Source organism: Callorhinchus milii, unplaced genomic scaffold (assembly GCF_018977255.1).
Source record: "Callorhinchus milii isolate IMCB2004 unplaced genomic scaffold, IMCB_Cmil_1.0 Scaffold3, whole genome shotgun sequence".
NCBI classification, from domain to species: Eukaryota; Metazoa; Chordata; class Chondrichthyes; order Chimaeriformes; family Callorhinchidae; genus Callorhinchus; species Callorhinchus milii.
In genome coordinates, this window is record NW_024704744.1 from 97,584,621 (window position 1) to 97,607,311 (window position 22,691).

Sequence of the window (22,691 nt, forward strand, 5' to 3'; positions counted from 1 at the left end):
TTTATTTCTATTTCTTTTTCTTTTGTTTCCTTTTATTCTATTTTATTTTTAGTGGAGATATCCGCCCCCCCCCCCCCTCTCCATCCCCCCCCCACCCCCCCCTCTCCATCCCCCCCTCTCCATCCCCCCCTCTCCGCCTGTGTTCTGCAGCAGAAATCAGCGCATCGTCCTTTTATTTTAAATAACAATTGCATTTTCTCTTACCTTTCCCCTCCTCTCCCTCTCCCTCCCTCCCTCTTCCTCTCCCCCCCACCCCTCCCCCCCACCCTCTCCTCCTCTCCTCTCCTCCTCTCCCCCCTTTCCACCACCACCACCATCCCTCTCTCTCCCTCTCTTTCCACCCATCCTTTCTCCCTCCCCCCCTTTTTTTTCCCCTCCCCTTTCCCCCCACACCCTTCAACCCCCCCTCCTCCCCCCCCCTCCTCTCCCCCCCCCCTCCTGCCCCCCCTCCTCTCCTCTCCCCCTCCCCTCCTCTCCCCCTCCCCTGCCCCCCTCCCCCCCCCTCTCCCCCCCTCCTCCCCCCGCCCCCCTCCCTCCTCTCCCCCCCCTCCTGCCCCCTCCTCTCCCCCTCCCCTCCTCTCCCCTGCCCCCCCTCCCCTCCCTCCTCTCCCCCCCTCCCCTGCCCCCCTCCTCTCCCCCCCCCCTCCCCTCCTCTCCCCCCCTCCCCTGCCCCCCCTCCCCCCTCCTCTCCCCCCTCCTCTTCCCTCCTCCCCCCCCCTCCTGCCTGCCCCCCCCCCCCCTGCCCCCCCCCCTGCCCCCTCCCCTCCTCCCCTCCCCTCCTCCCCCCCCCCTGCCCCCCCCCCCTCCCCCCCTCCCCCCCTCCCCCCTGCCCCCCCCCCCCCCCCTCCCCCCCCCCTGCCCCCCCCCCCTCCTGCTCTGATGCTGACAGCGACGTTTGATCCCGTTTCAGTCCCGTTCACTCCTCGGATCGACAGCGACAGGAACCACAGCCACAGCCGCGCAGCCCCGACCGCCATCCCGATGCCTCCTTCTCCTTTGGACGAACGAGTTGTCGGTGGAGTGGTGGCGCTGCCCAGACCGGTCAGACCCCAGGAACTCCATCTCCGTCTGGACATCACCTCCAGCAGCAGCCACACGGTCCCCAGTGTCTCCATCAACACCGACATCAACAACACCAGCACCAACAATAACAACAGCAGCAGCAGCAGCAGCCCCCACCCCCACCCCCACCCCCACCGCTCCCCAGCTACTGAGGACCCATCATCAGCTCCAGGTGCGACCCTCAGCCCATCATCATCATCAGCAGCAGCAGCATCATCCCCGACCTCCTCCTCCTCCTCCTCCCCCCCACCTTCTTCTTCTGCTCCTTCTTCTGCTCCTTCTTCTTCTTCTGCTGCTGCTGCTGCTGCGACTCTGGCTGTGGTCTCCCTCAGAAGCGGCCACATCACGTATATGCCATCGTCCAACGGCTCGGTGCGCTCCTTGTCCTGCGGCTGCAGCAGCGCCAGTTGCTGCACGGTGACCACCTACGAGAACAAGGGCATTGGCCAACACCATCAACACCAACAGCCACAACACCACCACCAGCAGCCGCAGCAGCAGCAGCACCAGCAGCCACACCATCACCATCACAGTGGTGGCGACCAAAGCCCAGCCTCACTAGCCGGAGCCGGTGGTGGCCACCCCCCCCACCACCACCACCTCCATCACCAAGTCCCCCCAGCCTCTGCTGCTGGCAAAATCGGGACCCCAACCAACTGCACGACCTGCGCCAGCGGCCACCAGATGGTCACCAGCAGCAGCACCAGCAGCACCAGCACCAGCAGCAGCGGCAACAACAACAGTGGGGGTGGCGGAGGCGGCAAGGAGACCGCCAGCACTCTGCTGAACCCCTCTTCTTCTGCTGCTTCTGCCTCCGCCGCGGGACTTGGAGTTCACCCTTCGTCGTCTCCTCCGTTTCCTCCTCCTCCTCCTGCTCTTCACCACCACCACCAACACCACCATCCCTCCACCAACACGGCCGCCAAGCCGATCCGCACCATCTACCCCACCGAACTGGCCAAGAAGCTGACCAAATGCAACAGCAAGGGCGCCCTCCAGTTCCAGAGCCAGGGACCTGTGATCATAGACTGTCGCCCCTTCATGGAGTACAACAGGAGCCACATCCAGGGAGCCGTCCACATCAACTGCTCGGACAAGATCAGCAGGAGGAGGCTGCAGCAGGGCAAGATCACCGTCTTGGACCTCATCTCCTGCAGGGAAGGCAAGGACTCCTTCAAAAGGATTTTCTCCAAGGAAATCATAGTTTACGACGAGAACACAGACGAACCTAACCGGGTGGTGCCCTCTCAGCCGCTTCACATAGTGTTGGAGTCCTTGAAACGAGAAGGGAAGGATCCACTAGTTTTAAAAGGTAAGTTTTTTTTAAAAAATGTATTGATTGATTGATTGATTGATTTGATTGATTGATTGATTAATGGATGGATTGCTTGATTGAAAAGATGTAACAATAGCAACGAACATTAGGTACCGTATGGGACCCCCCCCCCCCCCAGTGACAGAGCACTGCATCATGTCATGAAGCAACAAAACATTGTACTTTTTTTTGTTTCTGCTCGTGCGTTTGTTTGTGTCCTATTATTTGATTGTTTCCGACAAAAGTTCCACCAGGAGTCAGCCGGCAGGCAAGCAATTTACAAATATCTGCAACTGGCAACTCCGCATGGGTTATTTCCATGCACGAGCACAGTGTGAATTTTTATTCACCTGGACTTGTGGATCCCTACCAGTTCCTTTGCCTTTTTCGCACCCACCCCACCGATTTATTTTACTTGACAGGACTGCTGGGGTTGGAATCGGGAAAGGAAAGGTGCCCCTCTCCTGTCCTTTCTTATTTACTTCTTCAAATTGGCCATTGCGTGCGCGTGCTTCTGTTTCGAAAGGGCACATTAGCAGGAAATGCCCTGACGCGAATCTGCCGTGTACAGTGGCAGTAGTACTCCTTGCAGTGTTTTGTTTTGGTGCCGAATATGTGGGAAAGGCCTATAATGCTACTCAGGAGTCACAGTCCGCAGATAGGAGCGCGTTATGGCAATAATCCTTTGCCGTTTGATGCAGCGCCTTGTCTTGCGATAGCGGCAAAGATGATTTGCAGCGCGCGCGTGCCCGGGGTTTGCAACGCAATGTGGTTGGATGGCCTTTTAATTTCACTGCAGCTAATTAACACGTCGGGGGTGGGGGGGGGAGTGACCGTATTGATATGCTTTACGAGACAAAGCACGGAGTAGCCGAACGAACGACTGCAGCGCTGGCCTGACCAAACAGATTGTGGGCTCGAGTCCCAAGTTCTGCTCGTCACTCCGATGTGCCAGCAACAGTTGGGACGAGCTTTGCCAGTTCTTGATCAGGCTGCCAGGTGGAGCACTTTTACCTCGTGGAGTGTTCACTTCAAGGGCAGTGTGTGCGTGTGTGTGTGTGTGTGTAAAAAACACACACACACACACACACACGATGCATCTTGTCTCATAACAAGCATGCCTCCTGTTGGCTGCAGTGCAGCATTGAAGAAACCTGTGACCTTGACTGCCCTTCTTTCCTGAGGTCAGGATAGCCGCAGACCAGAGGGGCCCCTGTGGAAGAGAATACGAGCAGCGGAAAAGATTAGGGCAATCGATGAATTCCTGAACGTTAAGGCATTTTTTTTTTCCACCACGAATGGGGGCGGGGGAGAGGGGGGGAGGAAAAATGACTCGTGAATCAGAAGAAAAGTCCTGGAGGATTTGGTTTCACGGCCACACACAGTGCGCAGTGAGACTGAACCAACTTTAATTTGGAGTATCAGGACCACCACAAGGAGGTAGATTTACACCACTTTGGCGAGGCAACCCTTTTAAAATTAAAGTTTAAAAAGGTGCCAGATTCCCTTTGAGTGAAGATGCTTTTTTTTAAAAAAAACTCTTCATTACCATTAGTCATGACACTGTCCTGCAGAGCTCTGCGCAGGTATGTAAGGACTTCGGCACAGAGCTCTACGTTTCCCTTGATTCTAGCACCAATACTACCCTGCGGCATTATACACGAGTAAAATGTATTTTCACCATGACTGGTCTTGCTATTGTATTAGCTTTTGGTCGCTATTCCCATTATCTTAGCCACAGTTGTTTAAGAATTGGAAGCCACACTGGCTATCTGTTCAAATGCAAGAGCATCAAATACTCAGTTAGTCCATCGCGGTTTACACCAGCCCATCTTGGGGAAGTTGAAACATTGATTTGGATTGGATTAATAGAGAGAAGATTGTATTTAGTTGGTATTCTAATACTCCGAACTGTAGGCACTCCCTCAGCACCTGCGCTGTTGGCCGTTCATACATTCACTGCTATTAAAATACCAATCCATAGTGCAATGGGCAAAGACACTGCTCGGCAATGCTGGAGGAAAGGTTCTGGATTTGAATTCTAGTCTTCGTTGAGTTGACTGATCTCAGCTTTGGCAAAAATAAGGTCCTGCAATTAGCCTTAGTGCCCCTCCATAAGGAAGGAGCTAAATCAGCAAAGCATTATGCTTCTGATTGTGTTCCAAACCTACTCTCTCCTCCTTCCCCCCATCCACCCTCCCAAAACCCCCTCACAGGTAGAATCAGGCTCGGGTTTATTTGCCAGATACCAGTCACTCCTTGAGGCTCATCATTTAAAAATGGCAACTTGGGTGAAATATTGGGAAGACAATTGTCGGACTATATTTGCAGAAGAGAAAAGGGAATCAAATGTTTTCAGAGAAGAGGGGAGGGTGGAAATGAATAACCAAATAACTGTAGCGCTGTGGCATCAGTGCAGAAACGGCTGATGTCTTCATCTTGGCGTTGATTCCTCCAGTCTCCTAGAAATCGCCAGAATCCTCAACATCTGGGGAGATTTTTCACACCGGATAAATTGCTGCATGCAATTTTTGCACCAGCTCATTTTATGGTAAATCTGCTGCAAGCTTACAACAAATACAGGATTGCTGCAGTAGTCTAAAGAGGGCTGCAGAAGGTCACGATACAATGTCAGTGACTATGGTGTACTTCTCAACCGGATGCTCTTTGGATTTGCCAGGCTTAATTATTCAGGAAGGAAAGAGGTAGCGATGCCTGCTGTAAACATTCAGAACTCGCCTTGTTCGTAGAAAGTCTTGTGGATATTTGTGAGCTTCCTATTTATTTATTACCCTTGGAATTTCCCGGCTTCTCTGGATGCCTCCGTGGGCGAGGATTGTGCCCAGCGTGGTGGTTGACAATGAAAGTGCCATCCATGTTCAATCTTCAATCCATGGGGAGTTTGCTGATGGCAGCTGGAGCAGCAGTATTCCAGGCAGGGACATCGGCCAAGAGTTCCCAAATCCAGATGACTATTCGGTTACTTGTGCTGGAAAGTGCAAACATGTCGAGGTTAGTTCCATTTACAGGATGGGTTCAGATTTGGCTGTGACGTACTACCTCCCCACCACACACACTCACACACACACTCACACACTCACTCACTTCTGATTGAATAACCTGCTGGCCTTCACTACTTGAACTCCCACATGAAGATTGCCACTTAGCGATGTTGAAGGGCAGGGTGTGCATTCAGAACCATATCTCAAAAATAACTGAATGCCATCCAAGAGACAGAGAAACCTTTTTTTTAAAAAAAAGAAAAGGAACCAATCGATTCACATTCACTTAAAAGGCTTTGAAGGACGATCACATTTTGTTTTTTTTTAGATGTTTGCTTCACAAGGATGTTGAGCAGGAAATGGCAATCGGTTTAGCATCTTCTGGAAGTCGCAGAGGTCATTTTAACACGGGTGCCCTGTATCTGTATTGGCTGCCGCGTTCGCCCACAAATATACAGTCAATTCACTTTACAGTGCGTTCTGTGAAGCGCTTTGGGACATCCTCCCGACGTGAAAAGCGCTATATCAAATGCAAGGATTATTATTATTATTATTATTATTATTATTATTATTATTTTCTGTAGGTCGGTCACTCCATCTACATTCTTATCCGCTCTCTAATAAGTGGACCTGAGAGTAGCTCGACGTTTCAAATGATGGTTCAGGCACCTGTGACCCAGAATCGTTTTTTTTGGGGGGCAAGAACTGGCTTCAAAACTTTAGATTGAATTGAAGAATTTACCAAAAATTTTACACGATCTAAAATGATAAGAGAATTGTCTTATTCGGGACTAAGTTGGTGAGGAATTCCAGGCTAGTGGTTGTTTAACTTAACAGTCAAGCTTTCAGACTTGCTGCCGCACCTGACCACATGGTTCAAATCTGCAAAGAGCATGGATATTTATCGCTCATGAAATTTAATCTGTCTGCGTTTAATAAACTGGGAGAAATTTGGGGGGGTGGTGGGAGGGAAACACAGAGGGACCTAGTGAGATATGAAGATGCTGGCGTGGAAGGGACCTTAGATGAAGAATTTAACTGTTGTGTTCACCACTCAAACCAAAGTCCCTTTTAAACATAATGGCTGAAAAGAAGCATTGCTGTTCATTTCTTAGCAGCTCATCCCCTTGTCTCACAGGGACACAAACTAAGGAAGATACCAGTCCAGTGGCCCACTGTGCAGTAACCAAATCAAATTGCCCTGGCAGACTACAGATGCCTGTGGTATGAGGTTGTGCTATGGCAACAGCATGTGTATAAAAAGAACTAATAAACTATCAACGGACCTGCAGATAAACATGTTGCAAAGGAGACAGACTGCATGTATAGCCTGGACTCCTGTAGCTCAGTGGTTAGAGCACTCGCCTCGCATGCGAGAGACCTGGATTCGATTCCCGGCAGGGGGCGAAACCTTGGGCAAGTTTCCTTACTCCACGAGCCTGATAACAATCCCTCAAGAAAAAAAAACAATAATAAGTTGGTCACTTCAACCCACGACTGTTTGTGGGAACACTGCTGTGTGCAATTGGCTAATTGGCTGCCGCGTTTCACCCACAAAATATACAGTCAATTCACGTTGCAGCATATCTTGTGAAGCACTTTGAGACGTCTTGAAGACTTAAAAAGGCACAATATCAAATGCAAGGATGATTATTATTTTATGATCACAAGGAAGGCTAGTTGGACTCAAATTCTAGGGTATTTGAGTTGGGGGAATGCTTTTAAGTGACAGAAGATTCTGTTTTTGTGCAACTCAGCATTGATTTACTTCTGCTTTAATCCACAAATGAATAAGTTGTTCTGAGTCTAATTGGCTGCCGCAGTATCTTATCTCCATTTATGTTTGTAAACACCGTTAGCTTCTGTGTGCGGTCCAAGTCCGGGGTTTGGGACTGCAAACTGCCCACTCCAATTTTGGTATTGGCTGTCAGGGCTATTACTGTTTCAGTGGTGCAGAGTCATCTAGATATAAATTGATCAGGAGGCCACACTGTTGCTGTTCAGATTGAATTACTGTTTTAATTGACATCTCTGTGAAGGAGGAGAGAAGAGAGCTGATCCCAATTCAGATTCCATGAATCTCCCATTTTATTTACTGGACATGTGCACTCTCAGGCTGACGTAATAGGCTGTACTGTAAAACAAAAAGGTTTTAATGAGGAAAGAATGTGCGTTTTGACAACTTGTTTTTTTTATCAGGATTTTAATGAATGTTTACCTCGAACCATTAGGGTGATGTCCACCTACAAATGCACAGTCACTACCCTTTACAGTCAAATACTGTGCAGCGCTTTGAGATGTTCTGGGGATGTGCTAAGGTGCAATTTCAAACCCTTCACTTTCCTTCTTAACACAGCCCAGTTCTTTAGTTCCAAATGTGACTTTGCCGGTCCAAGCCACAAAAGTACAGTTTTATATTCTAAGTCGAATGTTTAATTCAGAGTACTCTTTTGGTCATTTTTTCCCCTCTCCAGCTTCTTAGCTCCCCCTTCCAGCTTGGGGTGCCAAGCCAGGACTGATGAGCGCGTTGGAACGCCCTGCTGACATGAATGGCTGTGCATAAATGTAAACGGTGTTGTATTGATGATGTATCATTACAATGGTGATCCCACCATTAACGCTGGGTGTGAATATTCTACTTCCAGCTCACCCCATACCCTACATACACCCGCCACATGCATCCACCACACGCATCCTTTGACCCAAAGCTAGCCGAAGCTTTCCTCAGCCACCATTGTGAAACGTTGGTATCAGTGGGCAATGCTAGCAGATTCAGCAACAGCTTTAGTTTTACCCTCCCACCCCCAAAAGCTTTTCAGCCTACACCAATTTACTAAGACAGGATGTGGACATGGTGTTGGAAGAGGTGGGAGGTTCTCACATAATCAAGGACTGATTTGCCTGTAGATTTTAGCAATAATTGTCATCTCACACGTCATGTTTTTCACCCCCATTGTTTTATTTCACTAGACAGTCCATTGAATGTAGCCCACGTATACAAAGCCTCTTTACTCTGGGAGATGCTATATTAAATCTGCCGTTTTCACCATAATTGCATACACTAAGAGAGTAGAAATCTTCTTAAAAGCCCTTAATCCAGCATGCAGAAGGTATGGGTTGCTGGTTTTAATGTTAAAAAGACCTTGATATTCTAGAACAATAGCAGATAACAGGAAATTAGCTGGGGCCCTGAGGGACTGTTTGGATTGCAAAGTAATTGTCATGCCAATTTGTCGTTAAATCCTACTTTTTGGCACCTGTATGGTGTAGACTGCAATTTGTCGCATTGTTGTATAAGCTATTGATTCTCTAAAAATGAAGACATACTATTATTGTTAAAAGCTTTGATTAAAAACCTATACTGTAGTAGACCTTTGCATTTGATAGAAACCTTATCGCATCATCAAAAAACAATAATAAATTGGTCACTTAAACCCATCTCAAAGTACCTCACGGGATTTACTGTAAAGTGTAATGACTTTAATAATAATCCTTGCATTTGATACAGTGCCTCATCACGTCTTCAAGAACGTCCCAAAGCGCTTCACAGGATATACTGCAGAGTGAATTCACTGTATATTTTGTGGGCGAAACGTGTATTTGTAGGTGAATGTAGACGCCAATTGGTACATCGTTCACAAAACACCCATGAAGTGAATGATGTATTTTAATTAGTGATTCTTGGACAGAGCATTGAGAGAACGCCCTTTTTTTAGGATATTGGCATGGGCTGCTTAATGTCCATCTGAACAAGCAGATGGAACCTTGGTTTAAGGTCTCATGTGGCATTGTCAGAGGCATCATCCTTTGATGAGACATTAAACCAATGTCCTGTCTGCCTTTACAGGTGGATGTTAAAGACGCTATTCGAAAAGAGAAAGGGAGTTTCTCCCAGTGTCCTAGCCATCTTATACCACAGACATAGTCCTCACCATTAACACAATTCTATCTCCAATGACTTGTGAATCTCTCCATACAGAGAGTGTTGTCTTCGGCAGTCGCAGAGTTGAAGACAAAGTACAATTTCAAGCTGCTGTGCCATAATAAATGGAGTGAAGTGCTTGATGATGCAATTGGGGAGTCTAATTTGGGATCCCAGTCCATGGTTGCAGTAATGCACCCGGTGCAGCACTGTGCAATTCAGCCAAGAAAATCAGTCGCTCAAACCCTGATATATTGAGTTACCAAATTTCAGCTGGTGCAGCAGTTGGAGGCAGTGCAATTATCTTAAGCACCCCCTGGGCTGGCAAGAAAAGGCATAATCAGACAGGGTCACAGCTCCTGATTGCTATCCTGCGACAAATTTTGGAAAGCGCTTGTGTGTGGACATCTGGTGAGAACCAGGTCAAGCTCTTCCAGTGTGATGTCCTTCACAGACGAATGACGCTGCCATCAGAATAGCCACTTGCACACGCCATAGCTCGGGGCTCTCAACAGTTGTAGAACTGTATCCCACTGGAAGGATAAAGAAATGGGGAGGAGAAATGGAAAGAAAACTGGAGAGAAATATAAAATATTTGAATAGCCTTAAACGCTCAGATTACAGGAATATCTAATAGTCTAAGGTGTGAACATAGTCAGTTGCCCATCAAGTACTGTAATATTCCTTTTCCGCCGAGCAAAAATAATTGATAACACGGAGACCCAAGTACGAAATTCTACACTACTTCAAACTCTTAACGTGTTTTATCAAAACAAACGCCCCCAGTTCTGGATTTATTGAATTTGCCGTGCTGCTAACCTGCTTTGTATTGTATCGAGCTGTCATGTACCTTTCGCAGTAGCTGCGGGAGGAAACTGAAAGAGACAGAAAGCTGCCAGCAGCCACATTATTCTTGAAGGACTTTTCCTGCAGGTCACTCATTGTGAGAGTGGGAGGAGACAAGAAGGACCCTTATGTGGTCTAGTTTCAGTAAGATGTCGGACCGGGTACTTAGCAAGTGAGCAAAGTGGGAGTTCCAACAGTTTATTTTTCTTACGCAGTTGTTAGGATGTGGAATGGCTGCAGTGGATCTACATTATCGTAATGTGGAGGAGGGGTACGTGGGATTTGAAGGACTGCTCTTTCAAAGAGGCAGCAAAGATGCAAATGATCTCCTTCTGTGCTGTGGATTATCAGAGGTCTGTGTTTTTTTTTAAAAATAAAAGTAGTTTTGTTTTAAGCTCTTTATCCATTTCTGTAGCAAAGTCCTAGCTCTTTTACCTAGGCCTAGAATTTGGGACAACACCAGCACGAAGCGATGTGATTGTGTGCTGGTCAGTGACGACTACATCACTCACTGTACTGTGCCTTGACCTGCCATATCAGCCGTGAGGGGATGGCAGCCAAATGAGGTGGCGCATTAATAAATACACTCACTTATTAACTCTTTACGAGAGCAGCAAAACATTAACTTTGCTTAAAAATACAGTCGGTGGCTTTACATCCTGCAAAGTGCTTCAAGTGTTTCATTTTGAGACGTGATGAGGTCCTACTTGAAAGCAAAGATTTTTTAAAAAAGTTTTTACACACATATATATATATATACAGTATATATAATATATATTTTGAAATAGATTGAAAGCTGATTAAGATGATTATTTACTGCAAGAGATAGTGCCCTTTAAATTCTACAACTATGCATGAAGTTAGGGAACTCTTAAAGCTCAAGATCTTCATTAAATCCTGAAGCAATTCTTACAAAGAACAGGTGTGAGCCTCCAAGCTGTTTAAAAACAATCTAAAGCTGCAGGCATTTTAATTGTGTGTTTTTCTTTTGCTCTTTTTAAACGCAGCCGTAGACAATGCAACAAAAGAGGTGCCATCTAAACCCCAGAGCTCCACTGTGTTCAGGGAGGTTATGATTGGCACATCCAATAGTTTCTCGCGGGCCAGCGAACGTGGGGATCTTTGAAGCTCGGAGCTTTTTTTTTTCGTGGGTTATCGGGAAAACTCGTTTGCAGGAGTTGACTGAGCAGATGGGTTCGACCTGTTTCATTGATTTACACCTCCTTCAACATGGACTCCACCTGCCCGTCGCTACGGAAATGCGTTGGGGCTAAATAGTAACAACGACGTCAGTTGGCATGACTTCAAGCCTTGCATACTAACAATAGAAGAAATACTACTTAGTTTGGGCTGTACTGACGTGGCGGTTGGTGATGTAATCCTAACAGGTGGCGCGAGGCAAAAGTTGTCGAGCTGGGGGGGAAAAAAAACCTCCCCCCCCCCCCCCCCCCCCCCGAAATAATCAGTATCAGTGACGTACGCAAACTTTACGTACTATCGATGTGACAGATACTGGTCGATGGCTTTATGCCCAAAGGTTCATCGGATGCAAATTGTTCAGTTGGAATATTCCCAGCACGTGTTTCTGAGCTTTCCGTTCCCTGTCATTTGAAGTGAAACACCCCGATCCGACAATTTTAGCTTCCCGTGAGGAACGTATCCCACCAACTGGACTGCTCTCCTCACCGTGCAAATCCAAAAGGGAGTTCAGGAGGAACTGCTTCACGCAGAGGGTGGTGAGAACGTGGAACTCACTGGTTGAAGCAGAAAGCGTCAAAATGTATTTAAGAGGCAACTCAATGCATACAGGAGGGAGAAGGGGATAGAGTGGAATAGAGGGGTGCGGGCTCGTGTGGAATATAGACAGGAGAGTACGCCTTCCAATCCAGACACAGGGAAATTTTTGTGTGTAGGTGGCCTATATGGATGGGACTCTCAGTCTGCTTTGCATATGTTTAACATGAGGACAGGTTTCCAGATATATCAGACTGAACAAAAAAAAAGTGTTTGACCAATGACAAGGGAATGAATGCCCTGTTTCTGTGATGAGTCACTGTGCAATTCGGTGACAGCAGATGGACATAATAATAATAATAATAATCCTTGCATTTGATACAGCGCCTTATCACGTCTTCGAGACGTCTCAAAGCGCTTCACAGAATATACCGTAAAGTGAACTGACTGTATGTTTTGCGGGCAAACCGCGGCAGCCGATTGCGCACAGCAGCGTCCCCGCAAACAGTCGTGGATTGAAGTGCCCAAAATGTTTTTTTTTTTAAAAATTTCCAAAATGATTTACAAAGTAAAAAGTAATGCCACAGGGGGCCACAAAGCAATAATTATCAAATGCAAGGATTATTAAAGCTCTATATTCGACTTACGCCAAGTTTATACTGAGACCTAGTGCTATAATCCACCCGTGGGTCAACTGCTCGTGGGTGATTGAGCAGAGCTGCCCTATTTTTAATTCCACCACGCTATGGGGCAAGTTGCATACAGCCTTTGGCGGGGGAGATCTGTACAGCAGACAGAACATGTAGAAGTGAGCACAATGGCAGAATTAGGCAGAACATTTCCTGGTCATACACATACGTCAAATTGGCTCTGGTGTTGAACGGGGCTTTTGGTATATGTGTAATTCAGTAAATGACATTTTTTTTTAAAAAATCCACTGACCACGATTCAGATTCTACCTCCGCACCACAAAACTCAGGGTATTGTAAAACCGTGCACACAGTAAGAGGCCAACCAGCCCACTTTTTGAGCTGCTCTTTGCTCCATCCTAATCCCAATTCCCTGCACTTTCCCTGATGGATGAAGGAGGTTATGTGACCCTCTAGTAATAACTCTGATCGTGAAGGCGAAAGAACTTTTACCATATTTCCAAAAGCAGGTTAATTTTGCTCATAATTCTCAAATATATGAAATATAGTTGTTTTCGCTGGGAATAGGAACATTTTGCATGATGATAGCTCAGTTGCCATGTGTAACGTCTGTATTGTAAACCCATTGTATAGAAATGGCGTTAAGATAAAGTGGATGAGTTTCCGAATGTCACACCCAGCTTACCAGAAAGAAAGGTCATTTTTTTTCTGTTGTCAAGCCTTGTCAGCAATGCCAGCGACTGAATGAAACTCTTTTACCATTATTTGCCCCCAAAATGTGCCCTGAATCAATTTTCAAATAAAACCGTCTCGGTTTATGATCTTAGGAAAACAGTGTAGAACTTAAATTAAGGGCACAGAACTGGATTGCTCCAATAAAGCCAGAATAGGCTATAGGTTCTCTCTGATAGTTGAGAGCTTTCAGGAGGCAGGTCAAAAAGGTTGGCTCTTTAAAACCATTTCTAATACGATAACAACCTGTCTTCCCCCACCTCCCTCCCGCCCCCAACCTTCCATCCGCAGCATACATTCATACTGATAAACTGGCACAGGTGTTTGTAGTCATTTGCCTACAAAACACACAGTCACTACAATCCGCAGTAAATCCTGTGAAGAGCTTTGAGACTTCCACCCAACGTAAAAGGCATGACGAAAAGGCCTCACAAGGGCCCTGATCATTGCGAGCGTGAATAGCCAGGCACGTGTGGATATCTCTGCCACCCAGCCCTGATTAACATGTTCAGTCTCTGAGACCTGCCTGTGCAGAAAAGGAGCCCGGAGCCAGTATTAAGCCAACATCAAAGCATGATGGAAGCATTAAAGTCTGATCTCAGATTGAATGACTGAGGGCTGCTTTTCGTTCTGAGCTCCAGAAGTGGTTCTGCAGAAAAATGTATTCCAAGAGATGATTTTTGATCTAGATATATATATATAATATCATGTAGTTACTGTAGGAATCTTTATGGTGTAAATATTGCAATATGTAAACCGCAGTGCAAAATATATCTGATATCTTGCAGTAAACGTAGTTAAATGTGGCAAATTAACTTTCCGACGCTCTTAAAGGTGAAGTGTCCACTGTGTTTTTGTGTAGTCCTCCGAGACGTTATACTTAGCGAGGGCCATTATATGAACACTGTACAAATTCTTATTCGGTTACATTTTTATCCAGGTACATTTTTATTCGGACCAGACATGTTACAACTGCTCGATAATTGTTGTGAAAGCCAAAAATAAGCAAATTGTTAGCAGCTAGGCTGTTTTATAATGATTCCTCATTATAAGGCTCGGATTTGATGTAGCACCTTTCGAGTCAGGGAGGTGCTTCAAAGCGCTTCACGGGATCCACTGTAAAATGTAATCACTGTGCATTTCGTACACAAAAAATCTAGGCTGAAATGCAAAAATGCAGGCGAAAGTTTCACTGCAGAGAAAAAAAAATCGAGGGAAGGTCAACTGAAATATTTATCAGATGTGCGGTATTTCAACGCAGACGGGTAACTCTTCAGAATTAGTATCTGTTTGGCATTCCAGCTATTGTAAATAGGTGGCAGTCTCTCTTTTTTTTGGGGGGGTGGTGGGGGGGGGGGGGGGGTCAGTCGGGTGTCTGACACGTGGGGAAACCCCTTTAACCTGCTGAAGAGCATCCAAACCAAACTTGAGAACTCTCTACATCCCATGGAAATTCCAGAGGTAAATTGTTGGAATGGAATGCGCTCTGCTCCCTTCTCCCTGGAGGGACGCACCCTACTTACCTAAATTCTCTGACGTATTAGGCGCAGGTTGGCGAGACCCAAGCTTGGGAACCCAAGCCTTGAGTGTGCATTTGGGGTAATAACTGTTGGAGTCTGACCAGCTCTCGTCTCCATGCTCCGATGTTAGCTAGCTTAACACGGGGAAGGCTGGTGGTGGTGATGGTGGAGGGGGAGACGACGTTTGGGAATTTTTACACATGGCTTGCTTCACTGTCTCTCCTGTTTTTTTTCCCCGCCCCCTCCCGTTTTCTTCTCTGTAAGGTGGACTCAGCAGTTTCAAGCAAGAGCACGAGAATCTGTGCGATAACTCTCTGCAGCTTCAGGAGTGCCCCGAGGGAGGTGGAGCCTCGCTCATTCCAGCACATCTACCTCAGTCCATCCCCACCACCCCCGACATCGAGAACGCAGAGCTGACCCCCATCCTGCCCTTCCTGTTCCTGGGCAACGAGCAGGATGCCCAGGACCTGGAGAAGATGCAGAGGATGAATATTGGCTACATCATCAACGTTACAACCCACTTGCCTCTTTACCATTACGACAAGGGCATCTTCCACTACAAACGACTTCCCGCCACCGATAGCAACAAGCAGAATCTCAGGCAGTACTTCGAAGAGGCCTTTGAATTCATCGGTAACTATTCTTTTCAGTTCAGTTCTACCTCCGTGCCCCATTTTCCCTCTTTCCCCCTCTCGAACCTCAGTAGCGGAAGTTTTAATTTTTAATGTCATTTTCCTTTCTACTGAGAAAGTGCTTTGTTAGGTAGGTTCATCCTGCTGCAGCTCAGTTGGATGTCCTGCTGATGGTCTGAAACTTCAGTTGGGCGCGTTACATTTTCGTGTCATTTCTTTATCGGTGACTGATATTAACTGGAAGTGTGAGGGGGTGTGGGGCGGGGCGGGGGGGTTACGCTTAGTGTTTCAAACTGAGGCAGACTTTAAATAATTTCTGAGTGATCTTAAGCTTTATGTCAAAATAGTCCTTCAGGCTAAAACTATCTGGAATTTTTTGACTTAGCCTTTAAATTTGGGGAACAACAACAACTTCCATGCCGGGTGGCGTCTCAAAGTGCTTAACAATGGCGGAGGCCGAGCCAGGGGGAGGGGAAGGTGACCGTTGACACGGTCGAAGGGGAAGGTCTTCAGGCGCAACCTGAAGATGGGGAAGGAGGGGGCGAGGCCAAGGGATTGAGGGAGGGAGTTCCAAACTTTCGGGGCAGAGCGGCTGAAGGCACGACCGCCGATGGTGGAGCGGAGGATTCGGGGGAGACACAGAGGAGGCCAGACTCAGTAGAGCGGAGGCAGCAGGTACTGCTGTGGGGGAGAGAGGAGGTTAGAGAGATTGGGGTCGGGGGGGGAGGAGGGGGCAAGGAATGGAGTTAATTGAACACTAGAGTGAGGATCTTGAAGTCGATCCTCTGTGTGACAGGAGCCAGTGGAGTTTGGCCAGGACTGGAGTAATCCGGGTACGAAGTTTACAGGCACAATTTGCCTTTCTTATACCATTCTCTCAATGACATCCTTGTATCCCACAGCTTGGCTTTGGTCCACAAAAGCTCATGGATATTAAAGGTGTAAAAGGAATTATAATTTACTAGAAGGGCCCTTCACCTACATCCTGGCATGGTACAAAAGGTTCTTTTGTTTCTTCATCAGGTTTGCCAGCGGTTTTCCCCAACCCCCCCACCCTCACCCAGTTCAATAAAATGTTTATTTTGTGAATGAAATCAAGCTTTCCAAGAACACTTCAGTGCATTTGGGATAAACTCACTTTTTTTTCCCATCAGTCAGTTTCATTGAGGTGGCATTCCTGAATGAAACGTTTATCCTTGGGTAGAAACTCATGCCCAAACTCATAGTGTAGTAGCAATTCTAATATAATTAGACACTGATTGAGTGGCTTGAAGTCTGAGACATGACCCCTCATTTTGAGCTGCTTTACTGCTTCCTGTGTAAACTAACTTTAAGGGTCTTGAAGCAGAAGATTGCATCTTTTGTACAGTGATAGTTGCATGTCCAGGGCTTTTATCAGTTAGCATCTGTAGTTATTCTTTGTCAATGACTGCTCAACGGTTTACAAGATCCCTGATTGATTTGTTTCCAGTGCTCAAATGGTCTGTTTGATCCGTCATTCACTCTAACATCGTAGCCATTGAATCTCTTGGATTGTTCTGTGCACATTGTACAAGCCTCGTTTTACTGCTACAAGTGGCACAGCACAGTAAGATTTTAATTAAGAGAAAGCCCGAGATGGCATTGAGCTTTTAGATTGAATTGACGAGTTTAAGAGCTCTTTTGGCGTGAGTTACAGCATCTCTTATCAATAGAAGAGGAAATGCCAAGATAGAAAAGGAATGTTCCGATCTATCGAGTTCAGTTGACTTCAAACATTTGATGGCCCACAAGGGATTGGAGAGGGGGAGGGGACTTTGATTTGGTCCACACACCCTTTAGACTCAGGACTAGCTTTAAAAAAAAGCCCCACTAAGGTCCACAGTGCTATCCATTGCAATATCACTGCACTGAACACAGCACAGTGCTCCATCCAGTGACTGAAGTACCACAGTTACTAGGATGAACACTGGATTGAGATTTAATTAGTAAACAATTAGTAAAATGTCCACGTTTTTTGAACCATCATGAATTGAACAGGATGCGAAAGTTTAAACGGAACAAGGGAGCTGATCGAGGGCTTATATCTGTTCCGTAATTGAAACCGTGTTTCTCATCTCCGAAAATAAGAACTTGAACTTCGGGTTTTGACTTTCCGGCGCTCTGGTTCGGAATGGCAACGTAACCACGATACAGGGGTCTCGTTAGAAAGCGTCTCGGTTGGTTTGTCATTTTCCACGGCCACTGAGAAATTGGATCCAGCCCACTGCGCCACCACGGGGTTGCGCTGCGTGTTTTTGATGGAAATTGCGGCGAATAGAGTTCCCGTTTGGTTGGTTTTCCCCTGGCCAGTGATTATTTATCAACCTGAGCCCAGATGCTACAACGTTGAGGGTTGTAAGACCAGTGCAGAGGCTCATGTGTTAACTAACGTTCATTGCCGGTAGAGCAAAGAGTGGGACGTAGAAGTTGTGGTGCCAGGGAAGGGGACTTTGATGTGGTCCACCCCCCTAGACTCAGGAATATGTGATAATCTGACTGTTTGGATTACAGGGAAGAGTGAGGGTGGGAGGGGAGGGGGCGGAGGGGCTGAGTTCAGCAGCCAAAGAGCTTTACCGAAGCAGGCAACGAAGATGTGATCTGCAGAAAGTGCAGATTAAATCCGTGCGTGGATACCCAGGAGAACAAACCCGCAAATAGAACAACACAATAGGACGAGGTGCCGTGGAGGACCAGTCCTGGGTAGATAGGTATGAGGAATGAACAGGGAAGTAAGACGAGAGTAATAAAACTCCAGCGGAGTGAGCCCTGGTCTATCCTGTAATTTCTGTAATATCCAAGCTTTTTTTTTAAACAATGGTACTGGGTTACATTTCCAGAGTTATTACACAAGCGAGGATTATTCACGTGCGAGCTTTGACAGTCAGTGCAGCATGATATTTGGCTGCGAGCAATGTCACAGTAAAGCCCATCCCTGTCCTTACCCGATCTCCACACAATATTCTCGCTTCCAGCAGCAATCGATCCGGGCTTGGAATTTTGGTCCGTTTTCCGCACCCTGATACGGAGGCGCAGAGACCAAGTTGTGATATCCCTATTGCTGCCCCCGACTTACACTTCGAGATATGGCTTTCTTCGAAATGTCACGAGCGCAATTAAAACTACAGGTGATGTAAACCGTGCTATCAGTGCAAGTGACCTTGTTTAGCACGTACCAGACTCTAGAGAAGTAAACTCTAGGATGGTGCAACTGTGGGTTAACCAAATACGCCGTGAAAGGAAGAATAATAATCCTTGCATTTGATACAGCGCATTAGACGTCTCAAAGCACTTCACAGAATATACTGTAAAGTGAACAAAACACAAAATACTGCAGATGCTGGAAATCTGAAACAAAAACAGAGAAAGCTGGGAAAACTCAGCAGGTCAGGCAGCATCTGTGGGGAAAGGAGAGTGAGTCAGGGTGTCGGGTCCACTGACCCTTCGTCAGAACTCAAAAGTGAACTGACTGTATAGTTTGTGGGCGAAACGCGGCAGCCAATTGCTCACAGCAGCGTCCCACGAACAGTTCTTGATTGAGTGACCAAATTATTATTAATTTTTAAGGGATTGTTACCCCCGGAAAGCGATCTGCTAATCGACTAACAACCGGGTTCCAACTTAGCGCTAGGTAAATAGAGGTGTTCGTGTGGAGTAAGGAGACTCGCCTAGGCTTTCGTCCTGCCCAGGAATCGAACCCGGGTCACCTTGCTCGTGAGTGCCTCAAGCAGTATACTCCACCCCTCCACATAGGAGTTCTGTGAATGGAGGGCACGGAAATGAAATGTGCTCTTGCCTGGTTTTATCAGCAAAACAGGAAATTATTTTTGTGTCGCGAGCAGCATGAAAGCAAACTAAAATCTTCCTCATCTCGTTCCCTTTGGAGTCTTTTATCCCGTCTCCAGGAGGTACCAACTCTAGGAGTGACCAATTAGTTCAGCTGGTGAAACACTGCTCTCCGGACCACTGTGGTCCAACCCTTAAAAACTAAAGCAACTGAACGGCAACCCGGTCACACAAATTATAAACAAGGCAATCGTATTAACCCCAGCAACTGGGGTTTTATTGCCATGAAGCAACACAAAGGAATGCGAACAGATTGTTAAGAATGTGAAATTATGTCAGGAATTGTGGCCACGTACTCGTCGAAAACCAACATTCATTTACATCCAACAACTCTTAAGTCTATAAACAGTGACGTACTTTGGACTGGGGGAAAAATGCAAGTAGAATAGCTATTCCTGGAGCATTGTTATGTGCCATAATTTCTCAATCCTTATAAGACCGTTCAACGAAAGCTTGAGAGAATCTTAATGTTTTCTGGAAGGTAGAAGCTCTGAGTTCATTGCTGGGGGTTCAATCCGGGTGTAATTTGGACTGAACGCAGAGCCCTTCTAGAATCGTAGAGTGCTTCAACACAGAAGATCATTCAACCCACAAGCTCTCTGTAAGAGCTACGCATTTCGCCCCCCCTCCTCTACCTTCTCCCCACATTCATACATGCGATTTTCTTTTCAGATATTCCACTTTTAACATTTTCCTTCTTCCCTTTTAAATGCTGTAAAAAAAAAAATCTCTTCAACCACCCAGCTTTCCATCAGGATCCACTTGCTTTGAGTTTGGAGCGACCATTTGAGCTCCACACGTTGTCTATGTCAGCGAGCGTACGGGGGTGGGATTTTAGTTGATCCAACCCCCTTTGCCGTTGGAATTCAAAGGCCTGTGATCTGAAGCCAAGTAGAACACAGCAAACCTTCAGACCGAATCCCAGGACCACCCAAACTTCCAACCCTTCTGGGTATCGTTGTGCATTGGGTAGGGGGAAAAAAAAAGAAACACCAAATCAATGAGAATCAGAACTTTCTGCTTGCGGAAACCTTTAACCTGTTTGCTGTAAGGTTTGCTGGTTTGCGGGTGAGTCGTTATCTATTCGACACAAATTAAAATGAGGACCGTGACCCACAATTCCAACTAGCCTTAGCCTGTCAGATCATTTTGCCTTAAAATCTTACTTACTTCATTGTGGACAAGTTCTTCAATTCAGCCTTCAGTTCTTCAATTCTGGAAGCAGGGTTTTCGCGATGCTCGAAAAGAAACTGGCTTCCAAAATTAAGACTGGACCTTAAGAATGTTCCGCCATCCTTAAGTGCTGTCTTAAAACCTTGAAGACAAGCAGGTTACAGCTGGGTTAAATTCCGTGCCTCTGATTTTCCCCCTCTTCCTTTCCCTCCCCGGCCCCACCAACACCGTCTCCAATTCAAAACAAGCTCCGAGATGCCGCCCGGGGTGAAGGCCGGTATCTAAATTCAAGCTGCTGTTGTTGTTGTTGTCGGAGCAGACCTGGTAAACCGATGTTCTCTCTTTTTGCTTCCAGAGGAGGCACACCAGTGTGGCAACGGGCTCCTCATTCACTGTCAAGCTGGAGTCTCCCGATCTGCTACCATCGTGATCGCCTACCTGATGAAGCACACGCGGATGACCATGACCGACGCGTACAAGTTCGTCAAAGGGAAGCGACCCATTATTTCCCCAAACCTCAATTTTATGGGACAGCTTTTGGAGTTTGAAGAAGACCTGAACAACGGGGTCACGCCTCGAATTCTCACGCCAAAGCTGGTCGGAGTGGAGACAGTCGTCTAAAAGAGCTACCGGCTGAACCTTTGCAGCAGCTGCCCGGAAGGAAGGAGACGTCCGTCTTCTCCTTGACGCCTTTGAGGTGTCTTCGTTCGTTCTACACCAGAACAGCAGCAGGACGGAAGAGGACTCCTCTCACAGAGGGCAACACTGTCATCGATTGTGGAATTTTACAGTTGGCGGTCTGTGCGGGTTCACAGACGGCAACGAACAACTGGAAAGGAAGCGATGCAAACGGGAGGGTGGGGACAGACCATCCAGAGATTTCCCGAAAGGAGATTTCCTTTGAAGATTGCCAAAGCAGATTGTTGGCGCCTCACACACACGCACACACACACACACACACCCATAGCTGCGACCAATCTCTGCTTAGCTAGTAAAGACCGATACCTGTAAAGAAACCTGATTATTTTGTGTGTTCAGGTCCTGTTGATGCTGGTTATATTTTTCTATGAGGGTTAAAACACATTTACGGGAGTTAAGCTGAAAATCGCCTCCTCCATTTACATGCCCCTTGTGGCTAAATGTGCAATAATTGATTTGCGTGTGAGGGGGGTGGGGGGTGGGGGGTTGGGGGGGGGGGGTGTGTGGATACCAAATGGATGGAGGGGAGTGCATTTTCCTTATGTAAATACACAGTATCGTGCGCCTGCTCACAGCCGAAAAGAAATCAGTGAAAGGCAGTTTTGGTTTTTGATTTAAATTCTGGTCACGGGTGCCACATGTGCTGGTGCAATTCCTTGGAAACGTGTTGGATCGGGACGTCGAGGAAAAATGTTATTTAATATTTTTTCGCACAAAAAATCTGTGTGTCACAATTGTCTGTGTAATTTCATTTCATTTATATAAAAAAAAAGTTACATGTAGCCATCTGGAGTATATTTTTATTCGGACCCTCAATGCCGGGTATCCTGATTGCAAGAGTTGGGCAGTAGTGTTGCACAAACACACACACACACACACTGAGCTATTGTTTCAACATTTAGTGTGGGGGAGAATGAGCCACAGCGTCGAAGCTAGAGCAGTGGTGGTGAATACATGCTGGGATTTATTCTGCATAAATGGCATTTCATTTTAACCAGTTATTAATGATAAATCTTTGTATTTCTTTGTATTCCATACAGTGCCTAAAAAAAAAACATCAGCCTGTCATTTCGAAACGTCTCGGGCCATTGCTGTAAAGTCTAGGGATATTCTCGCTGTACGTCAGTTTGAAATCTTTCCAAATAGATAGTCCGGCCCCATAAGCAGAGCTACTTGTGCTGTTCCAGATAAGGTGAAAAACTTCTACGGTGTCTTCTTTTGATTGTCTCAGTTTGAACAACTGCTTCCAGGACCAGAGGACCATTCAGGGAGGAAAGCAGCCTGATCCCTAGGTTTGAAGGAAATCGTGGAGAATAGGGTAGGATGAGATCCTGTGAAGGATTTGAAGGGCCGTCGAGGGATTCAGTCTTGACCTTAAAGTCGGTTTTCGCTCGACCTCTAAAGAACTCAGAGAGATAATCGGCTTCAAAATAATGATTGTGTTTAAACATTGTCAAATTCTGGACGCTCTGAAATGCTGAGAAAGTAGAGGAAGTAAATACAGACCCGGGTGGCAGTTCAAACCCAGGTTCTCTGTTTG

The 22,691-nt window shown here is 46.6% G+C and overlaps 1 protein-coding gene across 1 annotated transcript in view; it reads left to right on the forward strand.

Annotated features, from left to right (window-relative positions):
- dusp10 (dual specificity phosphatase 10) overlaps positions 1-21,628 on the forward strand; it is a 21,803-nt gene extending 175 nt beyond the window's left edge. Inside the window, exons 2-6 of the mRNA XM_042333082.1 lie at positions 911-1,090; positions 1,265-1,495; positions 1,829-2,374; positions 15,048-15,416; positions 20,808-21,628. Coding sequence (XP_042189016.1) covers positions 911-1,090; positions 1,265-1,495; positions 1,829-2,374; positions 15,048-15,416; positions 20,808-21,073 — 1,592 coding nt within the window. The 3' untranslated portion in view covers positions 21,074-21,628. The remainder of the gene's footprint in view (positions 1-910; positions 1,091-1,264; positions 1,496-1,828; positions 2,375-15,047; positions 15,417-20,807) is intronic.
- The last annotated feature ends 1,063 nt before the right edge of the window (positions 21,629-22,691 follow it).